Below are 27,489 nucleotides of genomic sequence, written 5' to 3'. Positions count from 1 at the left end.
GATCCGAGGGGGTCACCCTGGAACCCGATGCATGACGAGATTGACAGTGACTGGAAATGAGTGTCGGAGACGAGTCGTGAGGATGACTTACGAAGCATGTACTTATCGAGTACACGAGAGCACGTCGCGTAGGCTAGTCGGTACTTACGAACGATCGCGATTATCGCGAGAACAATTATGTTCTATTTGCTAAACGAGGGGGATAAGAAAATGATAGAGAATTTATAAATTTCGCTCCAAATTAGGTAGCTTACCTTTGTACAGATAGCGCGCACATGATACTTAGTCTATGGATCTATCTTATGATTACTTAAAAGTAAACGCACGCATCGTTCATTGATGTGTCGCAAACAGAATCTTGAGAAACCTAAAAGCTAAAACAGAATATATTATTGTTAATATGTAGCTGAAAGGAAAGGGATTAGTACGAGGAAACCATCAAGGATAATAACCAAATGGAACGAGCAAGCCAACGACGAGACCTGAGCAACATAACTACGAGACAGAAACATTCCAACGGTGAGATATAAACATACCAACGAGGAAGCGCTCGAGTATTATACGAAATACTCGAACGCTCTAACGAAAACAAATCGAACGGAAGTCGTAAAATTTGCGAATGGAAAGATTTAGCCAACGATGAGACATAAGTAAAAACCAACGACGAGGCATTCGAATATTGTACGAAATACTCGAATGCTGAAACAAAGAGACAAATAGAATGAAAGAAATAAAATCCAGAAGGAGAAAAATAATTAGAACCTGAAAGAAGAAATTATCGTTAAATTATTTAAGAGAGTGGACAAAGGCCACTGGATAGCCATTGATCTAGCCAACGATGATATACAAATAAATCAACGATGAAGCATTCGAATATTGTACAAAATACTCGAATGCACAAACAATGAAATCTAGAATAAAAGAAATAGAATCTGAAAGAAGATAGATAATTAAAACCTGAAACAAAAAATAATTAGTACCTGAAAGAAGAAATTATTGTTAAATTATTTAAGAGAGTGGACAATGGCCACTGAACAGCCATTGATCTAGCCAACGATGATATACAAATGAACCAACGACGAAGCATTCGCATATTGTACAAAACACTCGAATGCACGAACAATGAAACCTAGAATAATAGAAATAGAATCTGAAAGAAGAAAGATAATTAAAACCTGAAACAAAAAGAAAAAATATTAACGCGCACCGCCCGAAGTCGAACCGACAAATGGCTCGAGCCTTCACGCGGGTCCCTTATATAGCGGTGGCCGGCCGGCCGAAGATCGGCGAAAATTTCCGAACTTTACCGATTCCTTTAAAAGTTACTTTTTCGCTGTAATAACTAACAATTTATTAACTTTTTTGACTTTTATCCTTAATATACTTTGCAAACTATTTGCTATCAATGATTTTAATTTGTTATTAACAATAAATTTATTAATTTATTAGCTTTTTGTAAGTTATGAATACATTTTAATACAAATACGTTCTTTGTTTAAGTAATAGCTAATAATTTATTAACTTTTTTTACTTTTATCGTTAATATACGTTGCAAAATATTTGTTATTAACAATAAATGTAGTAATTTATTAACTTTTTGCTAATTATAGATACATTTTCACGCAAATACGTTATATATACTAGTAAAATCCTATAATTTAGTCATTTTTTCACTTGTATTATAAATTTACGTGGTAAACAATTTGTTAATAACGATATTCATTTGTTATAAATAATAAATTTGATAATTTATAAACATGTTTTATAAACCATGACTACATTCATGCTTCCATAGAATACTTCCAACAAGAATTACTCAATTAATATTACAGATTAAAAATCGTATTGAACAGTGTAATCAACATTAATTGCGTTTATTCCTAGTTCTATATTTAACAATATGTTTCTCAATATTTTTTACACAAAACATACTATATGAATCTTAAGCATATCGGCATACAAAATTAAAATGTAGGTACATATTAATATAGACAAAGTAACCCTGAAGCCACTGTGCTATGATCCATAACTTCCCTGTTATTAAAATATGCCAAGAAATTTTCCTGGTGGACAAGCTGGCAATTGACAAGCTTTCTCTTCCATTTCTGTTTCTGCCGTACTGCAATCACGTAAACAATACCGCCATCTTATTTGACGACCTTTACCACAAGTAACACTACAACTACTCCAGTCTGTCCATTTGCCCCATTTGTGATCCGATGTTGGCTCAGTTTCCTTACGAACTGTTCTAGAAGTACTCGATGGCATTTTAGATACACGTCTAACCACTGACCTCTTTTTCTCTACCAAATTTTTAGTTGGTATCTTAAGTTTGTTCTGATTAATCATTTCAACTGGATGCGCTTTCCTCTCGACAATTTTTGTAACAAATCCGAAATTACTGTTTGTTGGGTCACATTTTTGAACAATTTTAGGTGTTTCCCTAAAAACATCACAAGCAGTACTAACATTCGAGCATAAATCATCGATTGCACGTGTTTTAATTCGTTTCTCTTGTTTCTCGCTTCCTGTAGCTTCTTCGATATTTAAATAATTTTGAAGTTCATTTACCTAAAAAAAAACTTATTGTTATGGAAGAATAATTTAGACAAAAATAAAAATATATCATAGTGTATTATTTATTATACCTACTTTTGTTACTAATTTCTTTGCAAGTTCTTTGACTTCTTCAATCGATCTTACTGCCCGATTAACTTCCATTTCATTAACTATTTCAGTTTCATCTTGGTCATCACATTGATCCTCATCAGATCCAGGCTCACGAATGTTCTTATAGTATTTCAGTTCTTCTTCCTTATTTAAAAAGCCATGATTCGATTCGGTATTTTTATTTCTTTTTGTACGCGATTTTGTATCTTGTGATAATGTAATCGGTTTTTCAATTTCCTCAACAATCTCTTGCTCTTCATTTTTTGATACGAGCGAATTTATATCTTCATTTGCCTTCGACTTAGTGTCGACAACGCCACCTGTCGATTGACGAGCGACCAACGGAAATTTTGAGATACCGTCAACGTTTTTTTCCTTACTAGTTGTCTTCAACCTTGAGTGCAACACGGATGCAAAATTTTTTGGCTCAGGATTATTTCCAAAATCTGTTGTATCGATCGATTTTTTTGACTTTACGGATCTACGACGAAAATTGTTGTCATTATTTTTCTTAGCCACTACATTGACAACTCCTACTTTTAATTTACCCTCAGTTTTTGCTTCATTCACTTTTCTCTCGTGAGGCACTCTTAGGTGATCCATATTCTTTGAACGAACATCTTTTATTGACCGCAGAGAATTGTTTGAAACATCGTGTTTCTTTCCGACGTGTTTCTTTTTCTGTCTTAACCTCATTTTCTTCTTATGATGCTTGTTCTTTGTTTTTCTTCTGATTCGTAACAGATCTGCTTTTGTATTAGCAGTAACTAGATTTGATGGATTTTCGTTATGTACCTTTGTGTAGTCGTTTCGTTTTTTTCTAACTAATTCTACTGCAAGCATAGGATCTGGTGAACTTTCAACTTCTGAATGTTCGTATGATTGCCGATTTACAATAGTATTATCATTCGACGGTTCCGGTAACGATTCAATTTCATAATGTTCTGTTTGATCGACAAATCTTATGTTTTCATTTTCTAATGCGTTTACTTTACTGTCGTCAGATGGCAGTTTGATGAAATTAGTATCATCGGATTTATCTTCACTACTGTATGTAGCAATCGTAAATGGATAAACGCTAAGGACTTTCGATTGATCATTCTCATCTGAAAAAGTATCAAACTGTTTGTCATCTATAAAATATTCCTGCGATTTAATTTCTCGTTTCGCGTCGAACGATACATCCGTATCATAAGAATGTTCGTCATTTGAATCATAAGTACTTCGAGGGAAGGAATTAGCCAAATCTTTCAAATAATTTTGTTGATACATAAATGACGAAATAGAGTCTGATCCTAATTTGTTTCTTTTTACCCGTACATGAGGTTTCAAAGAATTCGTATCATCGATATCATTCATGAAAACTGGTTCGTCATAATCTAGTAATGTCTTCCTTTTTCCTCTTTCTTCTTTAGTTTCAAATAATCGTTCAGTAGAATATTTTTCATTATTGAAAGTTGCACATAATGTTCTCCGTTTCCAACTATAGTCAGTTGGATATATTTCATACTTATTTCTTTTTCTAAATTTTGATGTTACGTTATGCAATATTAAATCATCATTTACGTAATTATTAGGTGTAACTTTTAAAGAGATTGGAATTTGTAACTTCCCGGAATATGTTGGAATATTTTTCACTTTATCTTTTAACAGTTTTTGGAATTTTTTAAAATCATTAATTGTGTGTTTTGAATTAGTATTTTCAAATCGATATACTGATAATGAATCATACATACACGTACCATTTAGTAAAATACTTATAAAATCTTGCAAAACTTGGGTAAAACTTGAGAAAAAATGATTCAAATTTTTGAATGATTCACAATTTTGGGAATAACAATGATTGTTATAATGACACGTAGAAAAGTCGGTGTTAATAATATATTTTTCAGTTTCAATGACAGGAACAATTAATAAAAGGATCATAAGAATCCAAGCACTTGTGTAAGTTGAAAATTTCAACATTACACACACTGTTTCCGTTTATGTTATGTAGTTCATTAAAAAATCATATGTTACTATTTAATAAGTTATTATTCGTAAGAACATGTTAAAATGGTTGTTGCTCCAGATTTTTGGTTACTTCAAATTTTCTTACCTTTGCGATTTTACTAATATCGATTAAATTTCGATGAATCGAAAATTTGCATATGATAAACTATCGATATTATATGTGAAGACAAATATATGTTCACTACTACTATAATGCAAATTAAATTGTTATATGAATAAAGTTGTTTAATTAGGAAATTAATATTACAATAAAATATTTATCTATTTTTTTCTTCCCATTTTATAAATAATTTATCGTTTTAAATCATATATGTATATGCTTTATGCATTTTAAATTCACTAATTAATTAATGTTAGTTAGTTAAAACGTAATAAACAATATTTGTCAGTACATGTAGTTTATTCATTCTTAAATTTATTATTTTGAAATTAATATAAATCGATGAAGCATTTCATTCCGTTTCTATTGAAAACAGAGCTTTAATTATTCAGTATCTATCCATATGATACATACATATGATGAAAGTGCGTTTATGTTCGTTGTTATTTTTTTAACATAATATATGATTCATTTTATCTATTTTATGTACATAAAGTAATAAAATGGTGTTCTCTACATTAATACACATATTTTCATTTATTTTAATGGTAAAAATGAAGAATGTTATTACTTAACCTATTAGATGTAAATCGGTATAGACCTAAATGCATAATATTTACAATAATGTTGTATATATATATATATTTTAAATTACTATTCCACATAATATATCTTGATTATAAACGTTTATAGGTAAATGTTGCGTTAGCAGAATTTTCAGCTGATGATTGTAAGAATTTAGGTTTTAATAAAGCTAACTTACTTTGTTCTACCTGTGAAGAATTTAATAAACATGGATTAATAGAAATATTGTAAGTAAATATAAGTGTAAAATATAATTGAATATTTGTTATGATGTTATTATGTCATCCTGTATCAGTAACAAAAGTAATGTTTAACAATTACAGAAATAACTGTAACGAATGTTGTTTGAAAGATAATGATTCTGATGCTTCTGGATTAAGAAGGTATCCACGTGCTATTCTTGAAGTATGCACATGCAAATTTGGTGCATATCCACAGATACAAGGTAAAAACAAATTGATTTTATATTACCTACAATAAATATTTGCTACATACATTTATTCTGTTTTTTATAGCTTTCATAAGAAGTGATCGACACAGTAAATACAAAAATTTACAAATAAAATATGTTAGTGGTTTAGATCCAATAATTAAATTATTGGATGCAGACAACAAAGTTGAAGTTATTCTGGACATACATAAATGGGATACTGATTCAGTTGATGAGTTTTTAGCAACGCACCTTGTTATGGATTAATATTATTGCCGGTAATATTTTATTATGTATCTTAAATGTAAACAAACATATTTCACATGTAGTTTATATTTAAAAATTAACATTTCAAATTATATTAATGTTCTTCTTTATCTTAAGAATCCTTTATCCATAATAATTAAAATATAAATTTGTGATCAAAAACACATCAAAAGAGTATAAAATAAACCGATCTTTATTATGTTTTAGACTATTTATTGTTTTATTCTTTCTACATACTAATACAGAAGAGTCCAATGTTGGAATGAAAAATTGTTTAAATGATTTAAAAGTAGTGTTACTTTTTATTATTTAAGTGCTTTAGTAGACAATCATTATTCTGCATGATTCTTACATAAATAAAAATAATTAATATAAAGAAATTATGAAAGTTACATATCACTTGTTCTTAAGAAATTACGTGGCTATTCAAGCCAATCCTTTATGGACGCAAATTTTATTACAAATTAAATTATTTTATAGTAACTATAAAGGCAAAGTGCGTGTTATTGTGTTGAAATTAGAAATTTCGGCATTTTATAAGGCAATTGTTGAATAACGTGCATCTTTTATGTTCCTTTTGTACAACGCCTTATATGTCACAAAAAATATCATCTTACAATAAAATTCTACTATATTATTACAAAACAAACAAAGTTGTTATGGTATTCCATAGTTATCATGAACTTTGATTACAAGTATTTTGTTACAATTAGGCATAAATTGGATAAAATTTGTATCAATATCTTAATTTTATTGCAAGATATTTTTGGATTTTTCATTAGCATATACCTAGGAATGAATCTTATAATAGTTTCATATTATGGTTATTACTTAAAAAACCATAAACATGTTTTAATTACTTGAATATTCATAGTATTTCTTAATACAGAATAGTTACAAGATAATCAATGTCAATACGCAAAAGCATATCTTTTTATTTCTTTTCCTTACTTCTGAAATCTATTATTTTGTTTAACAATCTGTACGTACTACAGTTCACTGTGTCTGATAGTGTGTAATTAAAAAGTTTTGAATAAGCTTGGGTAAATCAGTTATTAATTTTTTCACGTTTACCTTCGTAACATAAATGATATACGAATAATACTACTACATCCTATTTATACATATAAAAAGGTAGCCATACACATGCGATTATGGTATATATATATATATATTTTTTTTTTTCGTTTTGTCAAAAGATATAACAAGTCAAATTACTTAATCATTGATAGCACAAAAACTAATGAAACCTAACAGTAGACGTTGCACTAAGAGATATAATAATTATAAAATATACCCAAGCTTACTCGAATTTTGGAATAGGGATCACTTTATCGTCGAGCTCTTCGTGCTCGAGGGCTGCCGCGTCCACGTGAAAAACCTCGACCACGCGATGGTTTTATTTGCGGACTTTGATCTCTTTCTAATTTTTGCACGGTTTTTTCAGGCTCAACGTGTTCTTTTTCATCTCCATCGTCGATTAAATTACCTATTTCCGCCTCATTATCATTATCTATATCAGCCCACGTCTTGTCAACTAGCATTTTCTTTTCTTGAGTATTAGCAGCATTTTGCGAAGACTGTTCACTACTATTTTCTGTTTCATGTGTTTCTTCTTCTTCAGATTCTGCATCAGCTTCAAGTGGATCATACTTTTCATCCCCATCAGCTTTCTTCTGAGCATTTGCATTTTCAATATTGTTTTCTTCCACCTCCTTTATTTCGACGTCATTCTCATCATCAGAGTGAGCTATTTTACGACGCTTTGCATTTCCATCGTATTCTTTATCATTTTCTTGAGCATCTTCGCCAGACTGTAAAAATAAAATTTATTCCTTTTTTCCCTTTTTCTTTCTGCTTTATGATATATTATTGCAAATTTTTGTACACGATAAATTATACCTCAGGTTTCTCTGATGATTTTTGTTCTGCAGTCTCCACACTTGAAGTTAAAGTTTTTACTTCTTGTACAAAATTTCGGTAATGTGTGATACTACGTAAATGAGCATTCATATCTTCAACCAAAAACATGAATCTTCTGCATTTTTCACAATAGAATCCTTGAACTTCTTTCACCATAGATTTTCCTGAAACGGGATATATATAAGACTATTTTGTATTTATAAAATACAATAAGAAACAAAATTTACAAATGATTTAAATATTTACCAATGGAAATCTGATTTTGACGACAATATTTATAAGATGGAATTTTAAATTTCTTTTCATTTAGATTCTCAACGATATCTGTAATATACTCTTGTTCTTCTGTAATATCTTCTTCCTTTTCATTTTTGTTATCGGGACCAGCATCTTTTTCTTCGTCTTCGGCAGTACGTACTTCAGATTCTCCCTTTGCAAGTTTTTCTATAAAAATAGAAAGAAAGAAAGAGAAAGAAAGAGAAAGAAAAAAAAGAAATGAAGATAAGAACTAAATAATATTTACTGTTACAATAAATATCTATTAGTATACCTTTCTTTTTATTTTTTCGCTGTTCTTCACACTGTACAGCTTTTTTCATGTGTCCAGGAGTTAAACAATGTTCATCGTATTCAATGCGCGATGGGAATTCTTTTAAACATGGGAAACATCTTGGATGCAAAAATGTTTTTAGTTGCTGATGTTTTTCACTTTTTCTATGCGTAGATAATGTGCCATAGAAATTTAAGTCGCACATTGTACAATATTCACGTACGTTAAGATCCACAGAAACCTAAGCAAAAAAATCAAAATTAATATACAACATCCTATAAGACATGAAATATACATTTATACGTATATAGACCTTTTTTCCACGACGTTTCGAATTGGTTAAACTAAGTTCACGTTGCTCTTCACCTACTCTTAATTCATGCCGCATTAGATCAACTTTTAATTTATACAATTCATCTAACTTTTCCATCATTAACTGGTGGGCTCGTCCTCGTAAATGATTTTCGAATGACTATAAAAAGTAAGAAAAATATTAATATTTCAAACTCAATTTTAACCTAGAATTTATGATACGTATTAAGTACATACATATCCATCCCACATATGCTTATTACAAATATGACAGAACATATGATTCATTGGAACATCTGCATAACGACTTTCAGCGTGTCTAGCTTTTGACTTCATGCCAGCCATTTTTGAATCCTTTTCAGATGTAGATGAATTTGCTTCCTTTGATGTTGATTCATCTGTTGCAGGTTTGTCTGACTTTTGTTCTGAATCATCTTGAGACTTTTCTCCTGTTTCCTCAGTATCAACAACTTGAACATCTTCGTTATCCTTACTTGATTCCTTCCAATCAGCTTTCTTGTCTTCGGGTTCTTCATTTTCTTCACTAGTGTACAAACAAATAAAATTTGTATTATAATCATTAATTTTAATCGAAGTTATCATACTTTTTTAATATATTATAAACATTATATTTCTTTAATATGTGTTTTAGTGAAAACACATGTACACAAATTTTCAATATCAATAACTAGAAAGAAATTGGGCATGATATTAAGTTAAAAGAATATAACTCACACTTCTAATAACTGTATAAGAATTTAATTAACCTATTATTATGAACAAATATTTGGATAATGTGTATTGAAAGAAGAACACATGGGGAACATTTTATATGATTATGAAATACTAGTGTTATGAGATTGTAGGTAATCAAATTTAAATTTGAAATGTGAGTTGAGTTTAATCAACAATGAGGAGTGAACATATAACATGATATGTAGACATATGTATATATATTTATATATATACGTATGTATTTTTTAAAAGTCAGACAAGAGAAAGGATACAATGCTAATTCTTTAGCAATTATGCCATATGTACATAACAAACACTGTACATACAGAGATAGGTGACAGAATGAGACTTACTGAAGTTTGAAGAAACTATTCACAATCACCAGGAGCTTACCTTGTTACAGCAGGTGCTTCTGTTTTTTCATTATCAGAGGTCTTAACGTCCTGCTGTTCCTTTTTGGCAGTCTGATTTTGTTTAGAGGCAGGAATTGGTTTAGAAGATTTATCGTTGTGATGTTGAGTTTGGTTTCCATTCATACGCTGACTGCCAGACTGGGGTGCACGAGATTGTTGTGCAGATGGACCACGTCGCCCAGCAGGGCCATCACGGGCGCGATTGCCCATCTAGTCATGTAGGTCAAATGACCAAACCATCATGAGAAGTATCTGATATAATTGCGATTCTTCTCGAATCGAATTTGGTTTTAGCAACCACTGGGATATTTGAGGGAGAAAAATATTCTACTCAATTCGGAAGCAGGACGTATTTTGTGTTTCAATAAACACCAAAGGTCAGTATTTCCACAGTCTAGTGGAAGGGAAAAGGAAAGTAGTAGCAGATAGTTGAAGATGCATACAATGGTCGCATCATCTAACTTTGTACAGACAATGATCTTGTTGATCATCAGATATGATATTTAAAAAACACATACTTTTATCCTTTGAACAGCTCAATAAAGCTCAATGAAAAATAATCAACAAGAAGAAGAAGTTAAATCAGTGAACAATGTAGCTTGTAATCAATACTTTTGAATACTGTTCTTCCATCAATTTTAGCTACAATAACGAATAGAAGACTTGGACGGATTATAAATGAACCAAGTCAGAGGAGAAATATATCTGCATATCTATAATGAAATTTGTTATACAAACTCATGGTTAACTTCCACTACAAAAAATGAGAAATTCTATTTTGAAATCAATACACGTTTCGTTATCGTGTTTTTTAATGAAATAACATTGCGATGGTAATTTTCTCCTATGAAAATTATGTTTGGCACAACTAGTCCAGCAGCAAGAAATGCTTATACTTAGTAACTGCACAGGGTAGCCACGTAGCATGTCATCCACTAACTGAAAGCCTCATTAATGAATCGATCAATGAACATAAAAAGGAGAAGTTCAAACTTTCAAAGGATTGGTGTTGTTGATGTAAAAAAAAAAAGAAGTGTGGACTAAAAATTGCCCTTACAATTTCCCTTCAAAACAATCTGTATACTAAATAGAAATTATATATTCATACCTTGTTATATGGTTGTGGCCGTTGATTCTTCATAGAATACCTAACAGGACGATCATTAAAACGCCCTGAAGAAAAATTCTGTTGGTTTGGAAAGTTAGGTCCAGGTCCAGAAAAGTTATTTCCAAGGCTGAGAAGTGATGGTACTTGCTGTAAATATAACATATTATTTATGATATGTAATAACATAAAAATTGTAATATATTATGATTAAAATTTGTTTACCTGTGGTTGTACTTCTTGCTGACTGCGAAGCAAATTTGTAAGAAGATTGCTAGCTATCGCTAACTGTGCTTGTGGTGATGTTAAAGACAAATTATTATTAGGCGTTGGTAAAATTCCTCTACCAGGCATCATTCCTCCTTCCCAAGGATTCATTCCACCGCTTCCACCACTACCTCCACCCCCTCCTCCTCCTCCTCCTCCTCCGCCCATTCCACCACCCATATTGCCAGACATACCTCCTCCACTTCCTCCCATGTTACCAACCCTTCCTCCACCACCACCGCCACCACCTCCTCCTCTGTTATTAAAGTTTCGATTCCCAAAGGAATCACGTTTTATTCCTCGCGACATTGACCTAAAAACATATGTATAAGAAATGTTATAATAATATAAAATATTACATTATAATTATAGTATATTATTTTTATATATTGGTTTAAATATGATTTATTTATTTACAGTAAAAACTGTGGTGGTTTTGTTTCTTTGAGTATAACTAAAGTATTTACTAAAAATTACATTGCTTCACTACATAATCTCATGTTTCTAGAGTACACATTTTTAATTTATAAATGGAGTCTGAAAGGACGTCTATTTCCGATATGAGAAGTTAGATAATTTATAATAACTTAACAAGTTGAGCTTCTACGTAAAAAATAAGAAATCACAATTATATATATGATATTTTAGATAAACATGAAAATAAATATTATACATATAATACAGAAATTAATTATTTCAGATTTTTTCGGTTAATGTTTTACATACCAAACGACGCCGTACAATGTGACTATTTGCTAAATTTCAAAAACGTTCATTATCGTATAAATTTCCATTCATTTCAAACTCTTATAATCTATATTGTACGTACAATTTTTAATATAAAATCTCTATCACAAGCTGATTAAAAAAATACGTAAGTACATACCTCAAAAGCAGCAAATCCAACCACAGCTCAAGAAAAGGAGGCAAAATGGAAATCTCAACGAAATGGAGTCATCAAGCGTCTACCATGAACTAGAACATTAAAAGCAGTGTTTAAAATGGCCGATGTCAGACACAATTGCGGTTTCTGATTGGTTAATACTATAGTCTTAGAAATATACGCAAAAATTGTTTTATTTCCTTTCATTCATGTAATATGCTACGTAAAATATATAAAAAAATATTTGAATGATGTTATAAAGAAAATTTATTACATATTTCTCCAATATTATACAAATGAATTGCAATAATTAATTTCTATGTACCAACTAATTTTAAACGAATAAATTTTTCTTTATTACAAATAGTAATATAATTAATTAAAATAAATTAAATAACTCTTACATCCTTAAATTATTAAATTATATGTATTATGTTATTAAATTTATTAATTTAAAATTACTTTAAGTTTATTTGCTTTTAATGAAAATACTTCTAAAATTTTTCTACCAACAACATATACAGGTAATGGTATTACACGTGCAATTGGCGTGTAGACAAATTGTAACTTTTTTATTATTTACAACTTAATGTTTATAAATTAAAGCTTTTACATATCATTAATAAATTTGTTATCATTTTATTAAGGTATTTATAATCTATTATAGTTACATAAAAAAATTATGTATATCACGTAGTCATTTTTTTTGTTGAACAGTACCGGTACTACCCGGTGTTTATAAAATAAAGTTATGAAGTTTATTAAACGTTATCTTATACTTTTAGGAATTAATTTTTACATTTAATGCAGAAGCATAATGTCAAATCAAAGATCAGTTTCTTGTGGTCTTGATTTTTGTGCAGTACCAGACTTGAGTAATTGCCTTTTCACAGCAAATTCATCAAAGTAAGTATAAAATTATGGTATACATTTTGTTTCCCTTTTTAATACTATTATTATTGATTGCACTTATAGATATGAGTTTATATGTGTTCCACTTGTTCATCCGTTGTTTAAAAGAGAATTTGTTTCTGGGCATGCAAAAAACCGTATTGGTCCATTTACTAGACCAGACATAGTTTTATGTAGTTCTGGTAAGTATGTAAAAAAATTAAGAAGTTACAGTAAAATTAATATTATTGTCTCATTTATAGATTGGAATACCTTAATTATTGGTAAATTATCACCATACATTAAAGTTGATTCAAAAAATTCTAGTTTAAGAAAAAACAGTGAGGAAACTTTAAAGCAGGAATTAGCATTGGCAAACCATTTGGGTCTTGTAGGAGTTACTTTTAAATTGACAAAAGGAATAAAAGAAAATGCAAATCTTAGCCGAATTATATGTAGTGAACTTTCAAGCATGTGTAGTTTACAGGTATACTGATTCATAAATTAAATTTATCATATGCTGTAACATGTAGTTCTCTTAATTTCTTTGCAGGTTTGGGTTCAAATACCTATGGAAAATCCAGTTAAACAAGCTTATTCTTACAGAGAAGAAGATTGTGATACAGTAGAAAGTCCATGGGAATGGTGGAATGCCTTCAGAATAGTTTGTGATTATAATAGAAAATTAGGTGTTGCATTAATTGTAAGCCACGATCTTCCTGATCAAGATGAGGTATTTAAGAAATTGTTGTTTTCTGTGTATGTTGCTAATAACATGAAAACTGAAATGAAATAAAGTCAATTTTATTACAAGATTGATAGGTGGTTAGGAGAACCAGTAAAATGTTTGATTTTTCCAACAACATTATTTATCACAAATAAAAAAGGATATCCTGTATTAAGTAAAGCACATCAAGCATTAGTGAAAAAATTTGCCTTCCTAGAAGTACAATTTGTACTTACAGGACAAAGTCGATATCAAAGTATTACTTACTATCATAATTATTTGGAATACTTATGGAAGGTGAAATTTTATATGCATTTAATTTCAATTTTCTAGTAATGATTTTCTTCAAATATTAGATTTAATTCTAATAATTTTATACAGAAGTACGAAGTAGATGGCCCAGTTGAAAGATATGCTCGGGGCTATGAAGATTATCTGCAGTGTCCTTTGCAACCACTCATGAACAATCTTGAATCTCAAACATATGAAGTATTTGAAAAAGATCCTATTAAGTATACAGAATATCAAACTGCTATTTATCAAGCAATTTCTGCTGTTATAGAAAAAATAGAAGACAAACAAAGAGAAATGTATTAAATACAATATAATTACTATTAAAAAAATGAGTTATTATGACTTAAAAGAATATAATTTTATTTTAATTTTTAGAATAATAATGGTAGTTGGTGCTGGAAGAGGACCACTTGTCTGTGCATCTTTGAATGCAGGAAAAAGAGCAAATCATCCAGTTAAAATATATGCTGTGGAAAAGAATCCTAATGCTGTATTAACGTAAGATTTAATAATTGTAAATCTTTATATATATTATATAGAGATATATTTTTCTTATTTTTATGTATATAGTTTACAAGCACTAGAAAAAGATATGTGGGAAAATAAAGTAACAGTGGTGTCTTGTGATATGAGGGAATGGAATCCACCTGAAAATGCTGATATTGTGGTATCAGAGTTACTTGGTTCTTTTGGTGATAATGAACTATCTCCAGAGTGTTTAGATGGAATTCAACGATTTTTGAAAGGTATTATTTTATGTTATAAATATTGTTAATGAAATATTTTACAAGTTATTGTTATGAATTGTTGAATATTATTTTATATCAGATGATGGCATATGTATACCAGCCTCATACACATCATATATTGCACCTGTACAGTCATCTAAATTGTACAATGAAGTAAGAAGGTGCAGAGATAAAGACAAACATTCATTAGCTCATTTTGAGACTTCATATATAGTTCACTTTCAAAATAAATATGACATAGCAAAACCACAACCATTATTTACTTTCAAACATCCAAATAAGGGTTAGTATAAATAATATTTGTATATCCTGCCTCTACCTAATGTGTATTTTTCAAATATTGTTATATTTTCAGAAAGTGTTATTGATAATTCAAGATATGATACAAAGGTATTTAAAGTACAACAAAATTGTGTATTACATGGTTTTTCTGGCTATTTTGATACTGTTTTATTCAACAATGTTACACTAAGTATAAAACCTAGCACACGTAGCCCTGGAATGTTCAGCTGGTTTCCTATTTTTTTCCCAATTAGGGTAAGGAAAGCTTAAGTTAGCATATTTCAGAAAAACACAGTACAAAAATACAATATGGTTTATTGTCGTAGGAACCAGTACAGTTAAAAGCTGGGGACCAAATAGTTGTTCATTTTTGGCGTCAGTGTAACTCTAAAAATGTGTGGTATGAATGGTGTATTAGCGAACCTATTCCTGGACCTATTCATAATCCTGGTGGCCGTTCTTGTACTATAGGTTTATGATTTAATTTTAATTTCTGTGATTTAACTATTTAAAAAAATCTAATGTTATAATATCTTTATAATAAAACTATAACAAATATTCTGTTACATTTCGTTTTTAATAAGAGACATTCAGCATACAATTTTATAAATATTTTTGTATTAGATTCAATATTATAGATTAAATATACAAATTACCTAAACAAAAGTTTCGGATTTTGGTTAGCATCAGAATTTATTATATTAGATACAAAAATAAATTCGTAAAGATAGATATAGAATATTGTTTTACACTTTTGTTTGTGAATTATTCACATTAAATACCGAGGTCACTAATATTGTACAACTTCGATAACATAAATTATGTTATCTGTCGACCATGTTTCTACCGACCTTTTGACCTCACGTGATCATATGCAGGACTTCGATAATATGAATTACGTCTTTTATAAAATTAATAAAAGTCTCCTACTTCCAAGTTAAAAATAGACATTGTTTACATCATTATAATTAAGAAATCAAAATTTGTTTATTTTCTATATGATACATATCAATCATATATAGTAATAAATTAGTGTTAAATTAGAAACAATGCTTTTAGATTTGATATTACATATTCAGTTATTTGATTTGCAATAGAATAGCATGATGATGAAATATATATTATGCGATAAGAATTTTTGATAATCTAAGTACATATGTTACTTCATAGAAATATTTCAATTCGTTCAAATCGTGCGTTTTATTCATATTAAACTCTGTTGGCACTACGGGAACTTAATGAATTTAGTCGAAAGCGAAACGTTACACGCGAAACGTGTTAAATAAGGTTAAGCTTCTCGATTGTTTTAAAATTAAAAGAACATAACTCAACATGGCAAAAGTAATTGCACAAATGACAAAATATACAGTGAGAACATTTCCACGTACATCGAGAGAAAGCTTATTTTCTCTTTCTGCTTCAAAAACATCATTAAATTTTTCACGTTCCATCTCTGGTACTCGTTGCTTAAATGCCGGTAAGTTTAAAACAGTTTTTCTAAAAGTTTAACAAAAATTACATATTTCTAATAATATATTTAAACAACAGAATTTGAATGTTAATATTTATTTTTATTCAGTGTTAGTTAATTAATACAACATAATAAAAGAATGTTGTATTACATATATACTTTAAATACTGTTGAATATAATTTATAACTTAGTTACATATAATATATAAACAAATATTTTTACAAAAAATTAGAGTTAATTCGAAATTAAAATGTTGTTAGTTTATAACAAACTTAATTTGTTTAATATAACTCTCTTCATTGATTTTCGAAAGGTTATTAGATGCTTTTTTTACATTTAAAGATTATAAATAAAATTTTCAGAAAGATTATACACAGAAAAACATGAATGGATAACAGTTGATGGTAACATAGGGATAGTTGGAATATCCAATCATGCACAAGAAGCATTAGGTGATATTGTTTATGCTCAGCTTCCAGATGTTGGATCTTTAATAGAAAAAGAAGGTCATCATATTTATCTAATATATTCCTTAACATAAAAATTAAATTTTTAGTCTCTATGTCTGATTAAAAATAATATTTTACAGTTGAATGTGGAGCATTAGAATCTGTGAAAGCTGCTTCCGAATTATATAGCCCTGTCAGTGGAAAGATAATAGAAAAAAATGATACACTTGAAAAAACACCCAATATAATTAATACTTCCTGTTATGAAAAAGGATGGTTATTTAAAATAGAATTAAGTAATCCTGATGACTTAAAAGGTCTAATGAATGAGGAAGCATATAATTTATATTTGAAGTCTGATCAATCATAAATATGTTACATTTTAAATACGTGTAAAATTAGTTAGTAATATTTTAACTTTTTATTGTTTGCAATTGTTTGTTATTGTTGAAAAATAAGAATCAACATTTTTATTTATTTTAATACTTCTAGCAATCATGCATGATTTTATGTTAGTATTCAGTGCCATATTATATCAATCAGATGTGAAATCTGTATAATTTGCAATTAACTATCTCATAAAGTAAGAAGATAATGTTTCCAAGAAAACAAATTTATAAGTTATGTAATTATATAATGTTAATATATTATATTATTGTAACTATAAAAAAAATTTTTTTAAACCATAAAGAAAGGTACAATTTTATGCATAAGATTAGGCAATTTTAATGAAATAAATGTAGTGTAATATGTAAACATTGTGAATTAAGAATATGAAGCTATGTGCAGTAGTTAGCTGATGTCTTTATTAACCACTGTGCATTTTCTTATCTTGTTACCATATTTGTACAAAGCAAACAAATGTTTTAATATACATGTTATTCGGTATACGAATGACACCATTGTTACAAATTATAATAAACTTTGTGTTGTACATAAACGCATTTAAATTATAATAACTTGTATATATAAAGAAACAATTGAATGTCTTGAAATACTATTTGTAAATTTCTGAAAATTGTCTGCTTAATAATTTACATAGTACCATCCTTTACCCTCCTTTTGAAATCTATCATACGTCTCATGGTCATTGCACATATTTTTACAATAATACCAAAGACAGGAGTGCAATAAGGGAAATATTATCATTTAATAGGAGTTCAATTAGTATAATATATAAAAATAGCGCTGTCAATCCTAAAAAGGAACAGTTATCAGTTAATAATAAAGATATATTTACAATCAATCATTTTTTTCTACATAATTTACAATTGCCAACTCCTAATGGCAGTGTTAACAACGCATAATAGTTCATTTAATGTTAATTCCAATTATTTATTGGATCAAAAAATCACATCGATATTAAATTAGATCGTTTGCCAATTATAATTGGTAACTGTACATATTTAACACAATGCTTATAACACCACTATTATCATATTTCCTAATTACAATTATTAATAAACACTTTATAACAGAATCGAGCGGACGATTAAATAGGATGGACACATACAAAGATCATCGATTTTGGGACATATTTAGAAGAGACAATTTTCATTTTTGAAATAGTTATTTTTGCGATTTTTGTAAATTGTTCCAAAATTATCAGACCGACACGTTCTACAAGAAGTCTTGAAGATAAATGAAAGTACAATAAATAAAATATTATTTGATTTTACCCAAACAGCAACAAGATTAAACGTGGTTTTAGAGACTTCATTAATAGATATTAAATTTCGACTCGAATATATCGTACATATCATATAGAAGTATAATCTAATTTGGAATAAACATAATAATAACTAAAATAGTTAACATGGAAATATAACGGGTACAATACTTGAATGGAACTTTTATGTTCTGTCGATACGCATATTACAGAAGATGTAGACTTTAACGTCTACATAGGTAACATTCATACATTCCATTTAATTTGCTATCTGGGTGTCTATTCTGAGGTATGTGGTTTACTAAAAATGTAAAAATGTAAGACTTAATACAGTTACAAAGAGGTAGACATTTATATGCGAGTTAAATAAAGGTAATCCATTTTGAAAATATTATTAAAGAGCCAATAATAATAATAACAATGCAAACTATTTTTTTTTTTTTTTTAATCAATCAATTAAAAGAACCAGGCGATTTGAAAATTTGGGAACATGTCAATATATGCTTTGCATTTATATCGAAGATTTCAAAAATTTTACCATGGACACAAATCTTTACTCACACGATAAGTACATGCAAGCTTTTGAAAATATATATTCTTATATATACATACATACATATATACATACATACATATATACATACATACATATATACATACATATACATATATATATACATATACATATACATATATATATACATATACATATACATATATATATATATACATATATATTTCTTCATGGTAGTAATACTCGCAGCTACTCCTCCTGATTTGATTCAACACTCGATTCTTAATCTAATGTGGCATCGAGTTTTCTTTTTACATACATCAACAAATCGTTTAAATCTATATTTAATATCTTATATCGAAGTCGGTGGAAAAGTGAAAGTAGTAAAATAGCATTTTTCCCAGGTACTTCTTTGATAGAGGATATAAACAGTAGGAGTTGCAAAGGGTGGTACTACCAGCCTACCAGTACGAGCAAAGATTTCTGTTCCTGTTGCCACACTTGAGCCTCGAATCTAGCACGTGTAATTACCGATGGCTTAGATACCACAGGCGTCGAAAAGACAACCTTCACAGCACTGAAAAGTTTCTGACTATTGACTAAACAATAATAATCTATTAGTGAAAAATTACTACGTTCGATCGCTATCTTAACATTCAGTAAATATTTATCTATTTAACAACTGCGATAAGACAATATTGATCTTATGTACTTAGTATTAATCGCTAGATAATGTAGGACCACATAAACCTTGCTCCAATGATTCTTTTATTTCTTAAACAGAATCTTTATTATGATACAATATACAATAATAAAATATCGCAATTTGTGGTTATTCTTTTCCGCCACCTATTTGAAAAATAATAAAGAGAAATACATGAATAAAACTCTAAAATTAGTGAAGACATTAAGTAGCTAATGATTTTTTCTCAGTAAGCAACAGAAATATATTTATTTCATTAAACTATACACAAAATATTATAATTACATATTTAACATGATTCATACTTTACAACGTAATTGGAATGTGTTATCTAGTATTTACAATATAGTAGCCCTGCTGTGTGCAAGTGTGACAAAATGCAGATTTTTCATAGGAAGTTCTAAGGATGCCCAGGTGGCCGTGCGACATATATGTATATATGTATATATAAGTATATCACATGAAATTTTACTGCTCGTTCAAGAATGCCCATTGAATCCCTTGCAGAAGCACGATTGACTGGAGAGTCGACAATTTCTTTCGTTCATTACTATTAGGATTATCTTTTTGTTAAAATGAGAGCAAGGCTTCAGTGGTATATGCTTAAAAATAATCGCTTCTAGTATTAGAAAAATAGCTTTACTTATTTAGATAAAAGTTGCCTGCCCTTTGACCAATATTTTGTTAACCACCCTTTGTACTGTTTTCAAGGCATCTTGCTTACTGTTTCCCTGCGCTTATACCCACCAACAGGGGTAATAATTCTCCATGGATACATCTCTAAAACTTCAACATCAAATATAGAAAATATATGTCATTATGTTTATATATTTAGATACACTTTATAATACATATATTATGTATATATGTAAAGTATGTACGTCTATACTTGATTTGTTTGCATAGGTATTCTTTGAACCAGGGCCCCTTAACTTGGTCCAATACCTAAGCAGCATTAGCTCTTAATAGGTACTTGAGGTCCACTCTGACAATAAGGGGCTCTATCTTGATTTTTGAAATATAGTAATAGACTAACTCATGGCAAAAGTGCCAAACGAATCTATCGTTTCATTTTCTCTTAGCATGAAGCATTTCCATGAGAAGAGTTTGAGTTGGTGCTCCACCGCTACAATGCTTCTGATAAAGATGATCTTCTCCCCTGCTCGCTACCACATGGATTTCTGGTAATACTGCTAGCAGCTTGTTAAACTTATCCTGTTATATATAAAATTTAATGTACATTTGTTGAATTGTACAGGAAACTATTAGGCTTGTAAAAAGGTAAATATCTTTATACATATGAAATAAACATACCGGTATAGAAGGATAACATGTCAATGTGTAATCCAAAAGAGCTTGTTGAACTTGTTCATGACCTTCTTGTACATGTTTCTTGTTAACTAATCCACGAACTTCTGTATATTTAAATAAAAAATAATACATTAAATTCAATTTTATTTAATGATAATAAAATCTGGTATATAAATATAAGGAAAATCTAAAAAAGAAGACATACCATGATTGAGCAGCATCAAGAATTTCATGCATATATAATCCGAAAGATCAAATTTGAGTTCCTGAAGTTTGGATGATAAATCATTGAAAAGGTCTGCCAAGGAAGGAACTCCAAGTAGGCCGAGGCAAAGGAGATCAAACTTTTGGCCATTATGAAGTGTAGTCTCATCAGGTAGATTATTGTGTAACCTTTGATGAAGATGGTCGAGCACCAACATATCCGACCAGGAGTGCTGTAGCAACTTCATTTGGTCATCAACCTGCTCAAAAGAACGTTATAAGTTGTATATATATGTATATACATATATGCACACGCGCGCGCGCGCGTATCTGTATATATAGTAAGTCAAATTTAAAAACATACAAATTTTTAAATGAATTTTCTTTTATTCAATATTTATCGAAGTATCGAAAATAAAAAGTAATGTAATTAATGTAATTTTTAAATACGAAATTTAATATATATAATTTGTTTTTGCAACGCGAAGTATCATTGTTTATCGAAAAGAAACGTATTTTACTTTTCATGAAATACAATTTAATAACCCGCAAAATCTTTATATCCGTGCTCCATATTGTTCGTAAAATACAAAACCGTGACTTCAGATACTGACAAAATTACGACTGAACGTTTTGCAAATTTATAAAGACAAAAGCAATAAAAACTATATAATCAGTTAAGTAAACGATTTATAATTAATATGGGCCTGCTTTAGAGCAACCGCCATAACCCAGAAACGTATCTTGTTATGACCTAGATATGAGGCGATGCTTGAAATCATTCAGTGATTGTGCAATGCTGTTGGTTACCTCACATCCCCGCTCATACCACCAACAGGCCAGCGAGGAGTTATTTATCGGTAAGAACTAACTTCTCTTGAAAAAGATTCTCGACGATGGTTAAAATCATTAAATTTCAATATACGCCCTCCATGCCACAGCTACCGGTCAATCTAACGTACTCAAAAATAACAGTCAACAGTCAAGTCAATAACTATATGGTTTATGCGCAGAGACTAAGTCCATAATCGAGAAAGGAAACTCGCGTGCGAAAAAAGATTCGCCCCTTATTGAAACAGTAACGCATCACTATATATTATGTATACACTTTCTATATACCGATGACATTTTCCGATAGATTCGTGTTTATTACGTGGCACTGCGTTATACGCTTACACGATAATATATTTAAAGCAACATTGACACCAACCTTGAGATCCTTGAAGAATACAGAATTCCTTGCCCAGTCCACCTGCGAGAACAGATTCTGATCGAGCACTTTGCACATTAATTCGAACAAGTCCACTTCACACTGATTGTACGTTTGGTTTTGCAACAGTCCAAAAAGAGATGCCTGCCACTCGCGATCATCGACCGTTTGTACGAAGTCTCTTATCATCGGACTAGTTTTCAAAGCGGCGGTAGAGGGTGCGGAACCAGCGGCCCCATGAGGTTGCGTGGACTGTTCGCCGAAGTTGAAGGCCTTCGGGCTGGGGGTGGTGGAATTGGCAGCCCACAGCTTGCTATCCAGGCCAGGGTTGAGGTTGTGCAGGTGATTACCGCCAGAAATGTTTAACTGGGAGGACGGTGCGATCAGTTGATGCTGACCAGCTCCACCGCCAGCTTGTGTCGTGACCAGACCAGCGGCCACGGCTGCGGGGGATGGACTCGAATCTGGAGAAGACGTTAGACTCGAGACCTGAGGTATTTGTATCTCCTGTTTAATATGCAGGAAAGGCGTTACGGCGGAGGGATAGTTCGATGGGTCACCGAGGCTTCCGCGTATCGTTTGCAGTGCCAGCTGCCGTTGTCTTAACATTTGCAGTTTTCGCGCTCGGTCTCTCTTGTACATAGGTCCAAATTTGTTCCTACCACCTCTCATCCTGTCCGCTCGCACGGCTATAACAGAAGCAAACGTACAAAATATTGAAATTACAAGTATCACTGTTCTACTTGGGACACATATGTATCTGAAAGACGAATCTTAAGATTACTCGAGCTTTTTCAAACAGTCGATAAACCAGGTCTCCCATTTTACCACCTGTTCGTTTTTAGTGCACTCTTCTTTTCTTGTTTTAAACGGTTAATTCTCGGTTTGAATATGATATTATTTTTATCTCTAATCGTCGGATAGATCAGTGTGACGTTTGGTGATTTAATTCGATAATGAAATGAAACAATTTTCTGTGTACAGATTTAAGGACATTCGAGGAAGATGGCAAACTGTGTTTAAATTTAGTCGAATAGGACAAAGCGTGAACGCGATTTGTGACTATCCTCATTCTACGTCTCTCGCGAACATGTCTACTCTTTCCACGTAAACGAGCAGCTACGTGTAAAACATGATTCTCCACCTACGAAAGTTACAGGTGTTATTTGGCACGTTGAAAGCGTCATTATTGAAAGCGAACGTCGCGGCTTGCCAACGTCGATTATTTATTGCTCGCAATTAATTACAGAGGACAATCTGTCGATATTCTTCCTTTGGGCGTTACTTTCACGATATAAATATTCATTTAAAAAAATATATACATATATGTATATACCTTCGGAACTTTGCTACGCAATAACCTGATGATAATAAAATTCCTTGATACGCAACGAAGAACAAAATTTCCAAATGCTTTCATACAAAGCGGATCTTTGGTGCGACCCAGTTGGATATTTACGCTCGAAACTAAGTATTACTGCATCTCCGAGTTAAGATTCACATTGTAAACAACAGATCCCCAGATGTGTGGTCTCGGGGCCGGAAGTGGCCTAGCAGAGGAACTCGATATGGATCCCCCTTGCCAGCGAGGGATTAAAATGTTCCTTTACCAGACGCGGCGCATTAAGGAACCAGTCCTTTCGAACCGGTAAACGTTTTATGAACTTTTGTTTACGCCGCAGAAGAAAAAGGAGGACAAAGTATCTTTTCAAAACGATACGACGGAAATTGGATCTCTAAAAACTGAAATTTCTTTCTCTCGGACTTCTACAGTATGAATTAAAGAAGAATGAGAATAAAAATGGAAACGAACGACGGTATAATGAGAAGGAGAGAGAAAAAGAATACAAAATAAAATGGAAAAAAAAAAAAAAAAACAAAGCCTCGCGCCATAAAAGGTGGCCGTTCATCCATGTGCATCGCAACGGAGAAGAGTTCGTCGCGGTGTGGCAACGTTTCCCGAGAAGAGGTCGTGTGCTCGATGACGACTCTCCGCGATCCTCAGGGTCACGGTGCAATCGAGGGAGGATTTCGAGCAGCTTTAACGATTTATAGGGCGGACACGCGGTTAAATCGGCGGCGTTGCCTATTTTCGTACGAAGTGTTTGCTATCCGTCGTCGCATGAAACACCGGCGAACACGAACAAGCGAGCGAGTGAGCGAGTGAGCGAGCGAGCGAGCGAGCGAGCAAGCGCGGTGCGCGCTCGTTGAAAGTGAAAGGAGGTTGAATCGCTTGCCCGTCCACTTCTGCCTCTGAGCCGGCCTGCCGAGGGAGGAGGGCCGCCCCTCTGCCCCCTACCCTAACCCATACACACGCCATCCGTGTCGGATACCGTCCGACACCCCGCCGCCTCCTAACCCTACTTATTCCCTTCCCTCGACCCTACTCTCTACCCCCCTCTGAACACCTCGCCACCCGTCGATCCACATTGCCGCCTCCGCCACCCTGTGTGTGCGCGACCACTTACGCCTCCTCTCTTTTTCTCTTCTTTCTTTCGTCTCTCATTCTCAACGATTCCCTTTGCCTCCTCCTTTTTCGCTACACCATGCTGTGTTTCTATCTCTTTTCTTCTCCCGCTCCAAACCACCACCTTTTCGCCTTTCCTTCGTCGATTCCCTGCCTTTTTCGATATACTCCCGTTCCTGATCTTTCCCGACGCTCCTCGTCCCTGTGAACTCTGCATAATGCGGCTACGCACCGCCGTAACATCTGCGAGCACGAGCAACGGTGTGTCGTCGTAGTCCCTTCTCGTATTATTCGACCCATTTCTTCGATTCCTCGTGTATCTATTCTCGATATTCGTACGCTGAAAATCCACGTTTCAGAATCTGGATCACATATAGCTATACATCGATACGAAGAAAGATATGCGTTAATTGTCTTTGTTAGAAATAAATATACTCGATAATTATTTACCGGAAAGATAATTTCAGTGCATGGTCTATGAGCTAGAATTCCATAGTCGTTCACGATGGATCACCGCGTAAACTTGACACTCGGGCGCGCGCATTCGTTTTCCGAACTTTCCTGCCGTCAGTTCTGACGAATACTATGCAAAGCGAACGTCATCCATCATCCAAGGATTACGCGAACGTACTCGTATACTCGCGCGCCCGCCTCTCCTCCTTGTCGTCTCTGCTCCTATCCGCGACACTCTCTTTTCTCTCTTTCTGCAACATACGTGACCGACTCGCTGAGAATTCAGACAATAGCCGGGGGAGCAAGCCAATAACGAAAGTTGCTAAACTTGACTTTCAGGTTGTTGCTTTCGGCCACTTGTTCTCGATTGCTCGCTTAATGCTACGCAACGCCACCATCGGCTCTGTCTCGCTGACTTATTTAACACGTGTAAAGCTACCTTACGGCGTATCTTTTCTCGATCCTCCATTTTCTCAGTCCCGTTCCCTTTCTTTCTTCTTCGCTTCATTTCGGCTATCTTTCAACTCATATTCAACCTTCAAACATGTTTCGGTGTTTATTTTAATTTCAAGTATAGAAAAATTCGCGTGTCAGACTGGATATTGATCTTACGTGATTCGATTTTCTCGTCCACGTTCACCCTGTCTTGCATATCCATTGTAAACGCAGAGCATGGGGAGAGGTTGGAAGGGTCCAAAGATCGGCGTAGATCACGGCTAAACTTGACTCTCGGTCCAGCAAGGTTTCTTTTCTTTCTCCTTATTGCCATCCTACGTTTACGATCATTCCCGCGGTCTTTCTTCTCTCGTGGTTTCACTGAGCCTCGTAGGTGTTACGCGCTGTCAGGCATACATCTTTCCATCTTTAATTTAACGCCAGGTGCATCGAGTGCTTGGAAATCTTCATGTCGATATCTCTGCTGAAACGAAACCTGCATCCCAAGTGATGGAGACGTCGAGCGACGGATTCATCTGGTAACATATCCCTTCGGTTGCCTACGAGTGACGGCGGCCATGCTACACGGATTCACGCGACACAAGAAAGGCGCTGTCGGAGGTCACGCTTCATTTAACGAATCCTAGATGTCCTACCACGTCGATGCTAATATCGATAATATCGATTTTTACATCGAAGCGTTACCATCCACACGCATGCGCAATTTTTATCCGTCGCCATGTTCAAGCCAATATGGTGCCCCGAAAACGAAGGGTTCAGATTCGATTATACCTTTTCATCCCGGAAACGTACCCTTCCTAAACGAACTGTCGACTAATTCTAAGCACGTGTTGTACGTGTTTTCCGCATTTTTGCTGAACAACCGAACCGTGAACGTGTACGGAGATCCAACAGTGTTACCCGTGACGGTGTTCTCCGAGTGGGTGGCGGCGTTTCGCGTGGGCAGGAGACATTAGCGTATCGATATACGGCACGATTTGATCGGGCCCGATCGTCAAATATACATGCCACGCCGTGACGTTGATGGTATTTACGAGTCGAATTCCGGGGCACCCAGTGGGTCGGAACCCGCGGAAACGCGCGATCAGACTGGAGGAACACTGGCCCCGTGTCTCGACGAAGTAGCAACCGGAAGTTCGAACAGGACGTGCGGAATTGCATCGTTATGGCGTCGAGTTTCGCGGCGGCTCTCGATTCCATTATGCGGTATAGAATTATCGATAAATTTCACCGGTCGGCAACAATGGGAGCTTTTGTGATGTAAAACGACAATATACACGGCCCTGCCATCTATCCTATCGTTCAGAGCCTTCTCTTCCTCTGTTCTGCCACGATCGAAATTCCGTGAGATATCCATAAGATGTAAATGTAGCGGGAGTCTTCCG

General features: G+C 32.6%; 6 protein-coding genes across 7 annotated transcripts in view; 3 read left to right on the top strand and 3 right to left on the bottom strand.

The window, feature by feature from the left end:
* Nucleotides 1–2,040: 2,040 nt before the first annotated feature.
* LOC108553461 (uncharacterized) lies at nt 2,041–4,404 on the bottom strand. Its single transcript, XM_017908358.1, has 2 exons — nt 2,653–4,404; nt 2,041–2,571 (listed from the first exon to the last, which is right to left on the bottom strand). Exons 1-2 carry the CDS (start codon nt 4,402–4,404, stop codon nt 2,041–2,043), a joined length of 2,283 nt encoding a protein of 760 aa, XP_017763847.1.
* A 984-nt stretch (nt 4,405–5,388) lies between these two features.
* Nucleotides 5,389–6,072, top strand: LOC108553460 (15 kDa selenoprotein). The gene is made up of 4 exons (XM_017908357.1): nt 5,389–5,412; nt 5,477–5,595; nt 5,692–5,813; nt 5,884–6,072. The coding sequence occupies exons 1-4, from the start codon at nt 5,389–5,391 to the stop codon at nt 6,063–6,065; spliced, it is 447 nt and encodes a 148-aa protein (XP_017763846.1). The 3' UTR covers nt 6,066–6,072.
* A 1,297-nt stretch (nt 6,073–7,369) lies between these two features.
* Nucleotides 7,370–12,328, bottom strand: Pep (Protein on ecdysone puffs). Its single transcript, XM_017908364.1, has 10 exons — nt 12,257–12,328; nt 11,329–11,683; nt 11,107–11,253; nt 9,979–10,208; nt 9,088–9,394; nt 8,852–9,010; nt 8,539–8,779; nt 8,235–8,432; nt 7,968–8,152; nt 7,370–7,879 (listed from the first exon to the last, which is right to left on the bottom strand). The coding sequence occupies exons 2-10, from the start codon at nt 11,677–11,679 to the stop codon at nt 7,397–7,399; spliced, it is 2,301 nt and encodes a 766-aa protein (XP_017763853.1). The 5' UTR covers nt 11,680–11,683; nt 12,257–12,328; the 3' UTR covers nt 7,370–7,396.
* Nucleotides 12,329–13,062: 734 nt separating this feature from the next.
* csul (protein arginine N-methyltransferase 5) lies at nt 13,063–15,747 on the top strand. Its single transcript, XM_017908372.1, has 11 exons — nt 13,063–13,159; nt 13,229–13,347; nt 13,408–13,631; nt 13,698–13,877; nt 13,959–14,168; nt 14,253–14,461; nt 14,541–14,663; nt 14,736–14,911; nt 14,994–15,197; nt 15,270–15,451; nt 15,523–15,747. The coding sequence occupies exons 1-11, from the start codon at nt 13,071–13,073 to the stop codon at nt 15,673–15,675; spliced, it is 1,869 nt and encodes a 622-aa protein (XP_017763861.1). The 5' UTR covers nt 13,063–13,070; the 3' UTR covers nt 15,676–15,747.
* Nucleotides 15,748–16,395: 648 nt separating this feature from the next.
* ppl (glycine cleavage system H protein, mitochondrial) lies at nt 16,396–17,487 on the top strand. Its single transcript, XM_017908374.1, has 3 exons — nt 16,396–16,673; nt 17,031–17,174; nt 17,258–17,487. Exons 1-3 carry the CDS (start codon nt 16,529–16,531, stop codon nt 17,485–17,487), a joined length of 519 nt encoding a protein of 172 aa, XP_017763863.1. The 5' UTR covers nt 16,396–16,528.
* A 2,699-nt stretch (nt 17,488–20,186) lies between these two features.
* Nucleotides 20,187–27,489, bottom strand: part of ftz-f1 (ftz transcription factor 1) — a 16,440-nt gene continuing 9,137 nt past the window's right edge. The window contains exons 2-5 of one of the 2 annotated variants that reach the window (XM_017908376.1): nt 22,729–23,417; nt 21,520–21,778; nt 21,318–21,418; nt 20,187–21,218 (exon numbers count right to left, since the gene is read on the bottom strand). In XM_017908376.1, coding sequence (XP_017763865.1) covers nt 21,072–21,218; nt 21,318–21,418; nt 21,520–21,778; nt 22,729–23,417 — 1,196 coding nt within the window. In that variant the 3' untranslated portion in view covers nt 20,187–21,071. The remainder of the gene's footprint in view (nt 21,219–21,317; nt 21,419–21,519; nt 21,779–22,728; nt 23,418–27,489) is intronic. The other variant, XM_017908377.1, reaches the window with a different exon arrangement.

Source organism: Eufriesea mexicana, unplaced genomic scaffold (assembly GCF_001483705.2).
Source record: "Eufriesea mexicana isolate 0111107269 unplaced genomic scaffold, ASM148370v2 scaffold10591, whole genome shotgun sequence".
Taxonomy (NCBI): domain Eukaryota; kingdom Metazoa; phylum Arthropoda; class Insecta; order Hymenoptera; family Apidae; genus Eufriesea; species Eufriesea mexicana.
The sequence above is the reverse complement of the archived record's forward strand: the minus strand, read 5'-3'. Positions and strand labels throughout refer to the sequence as shown.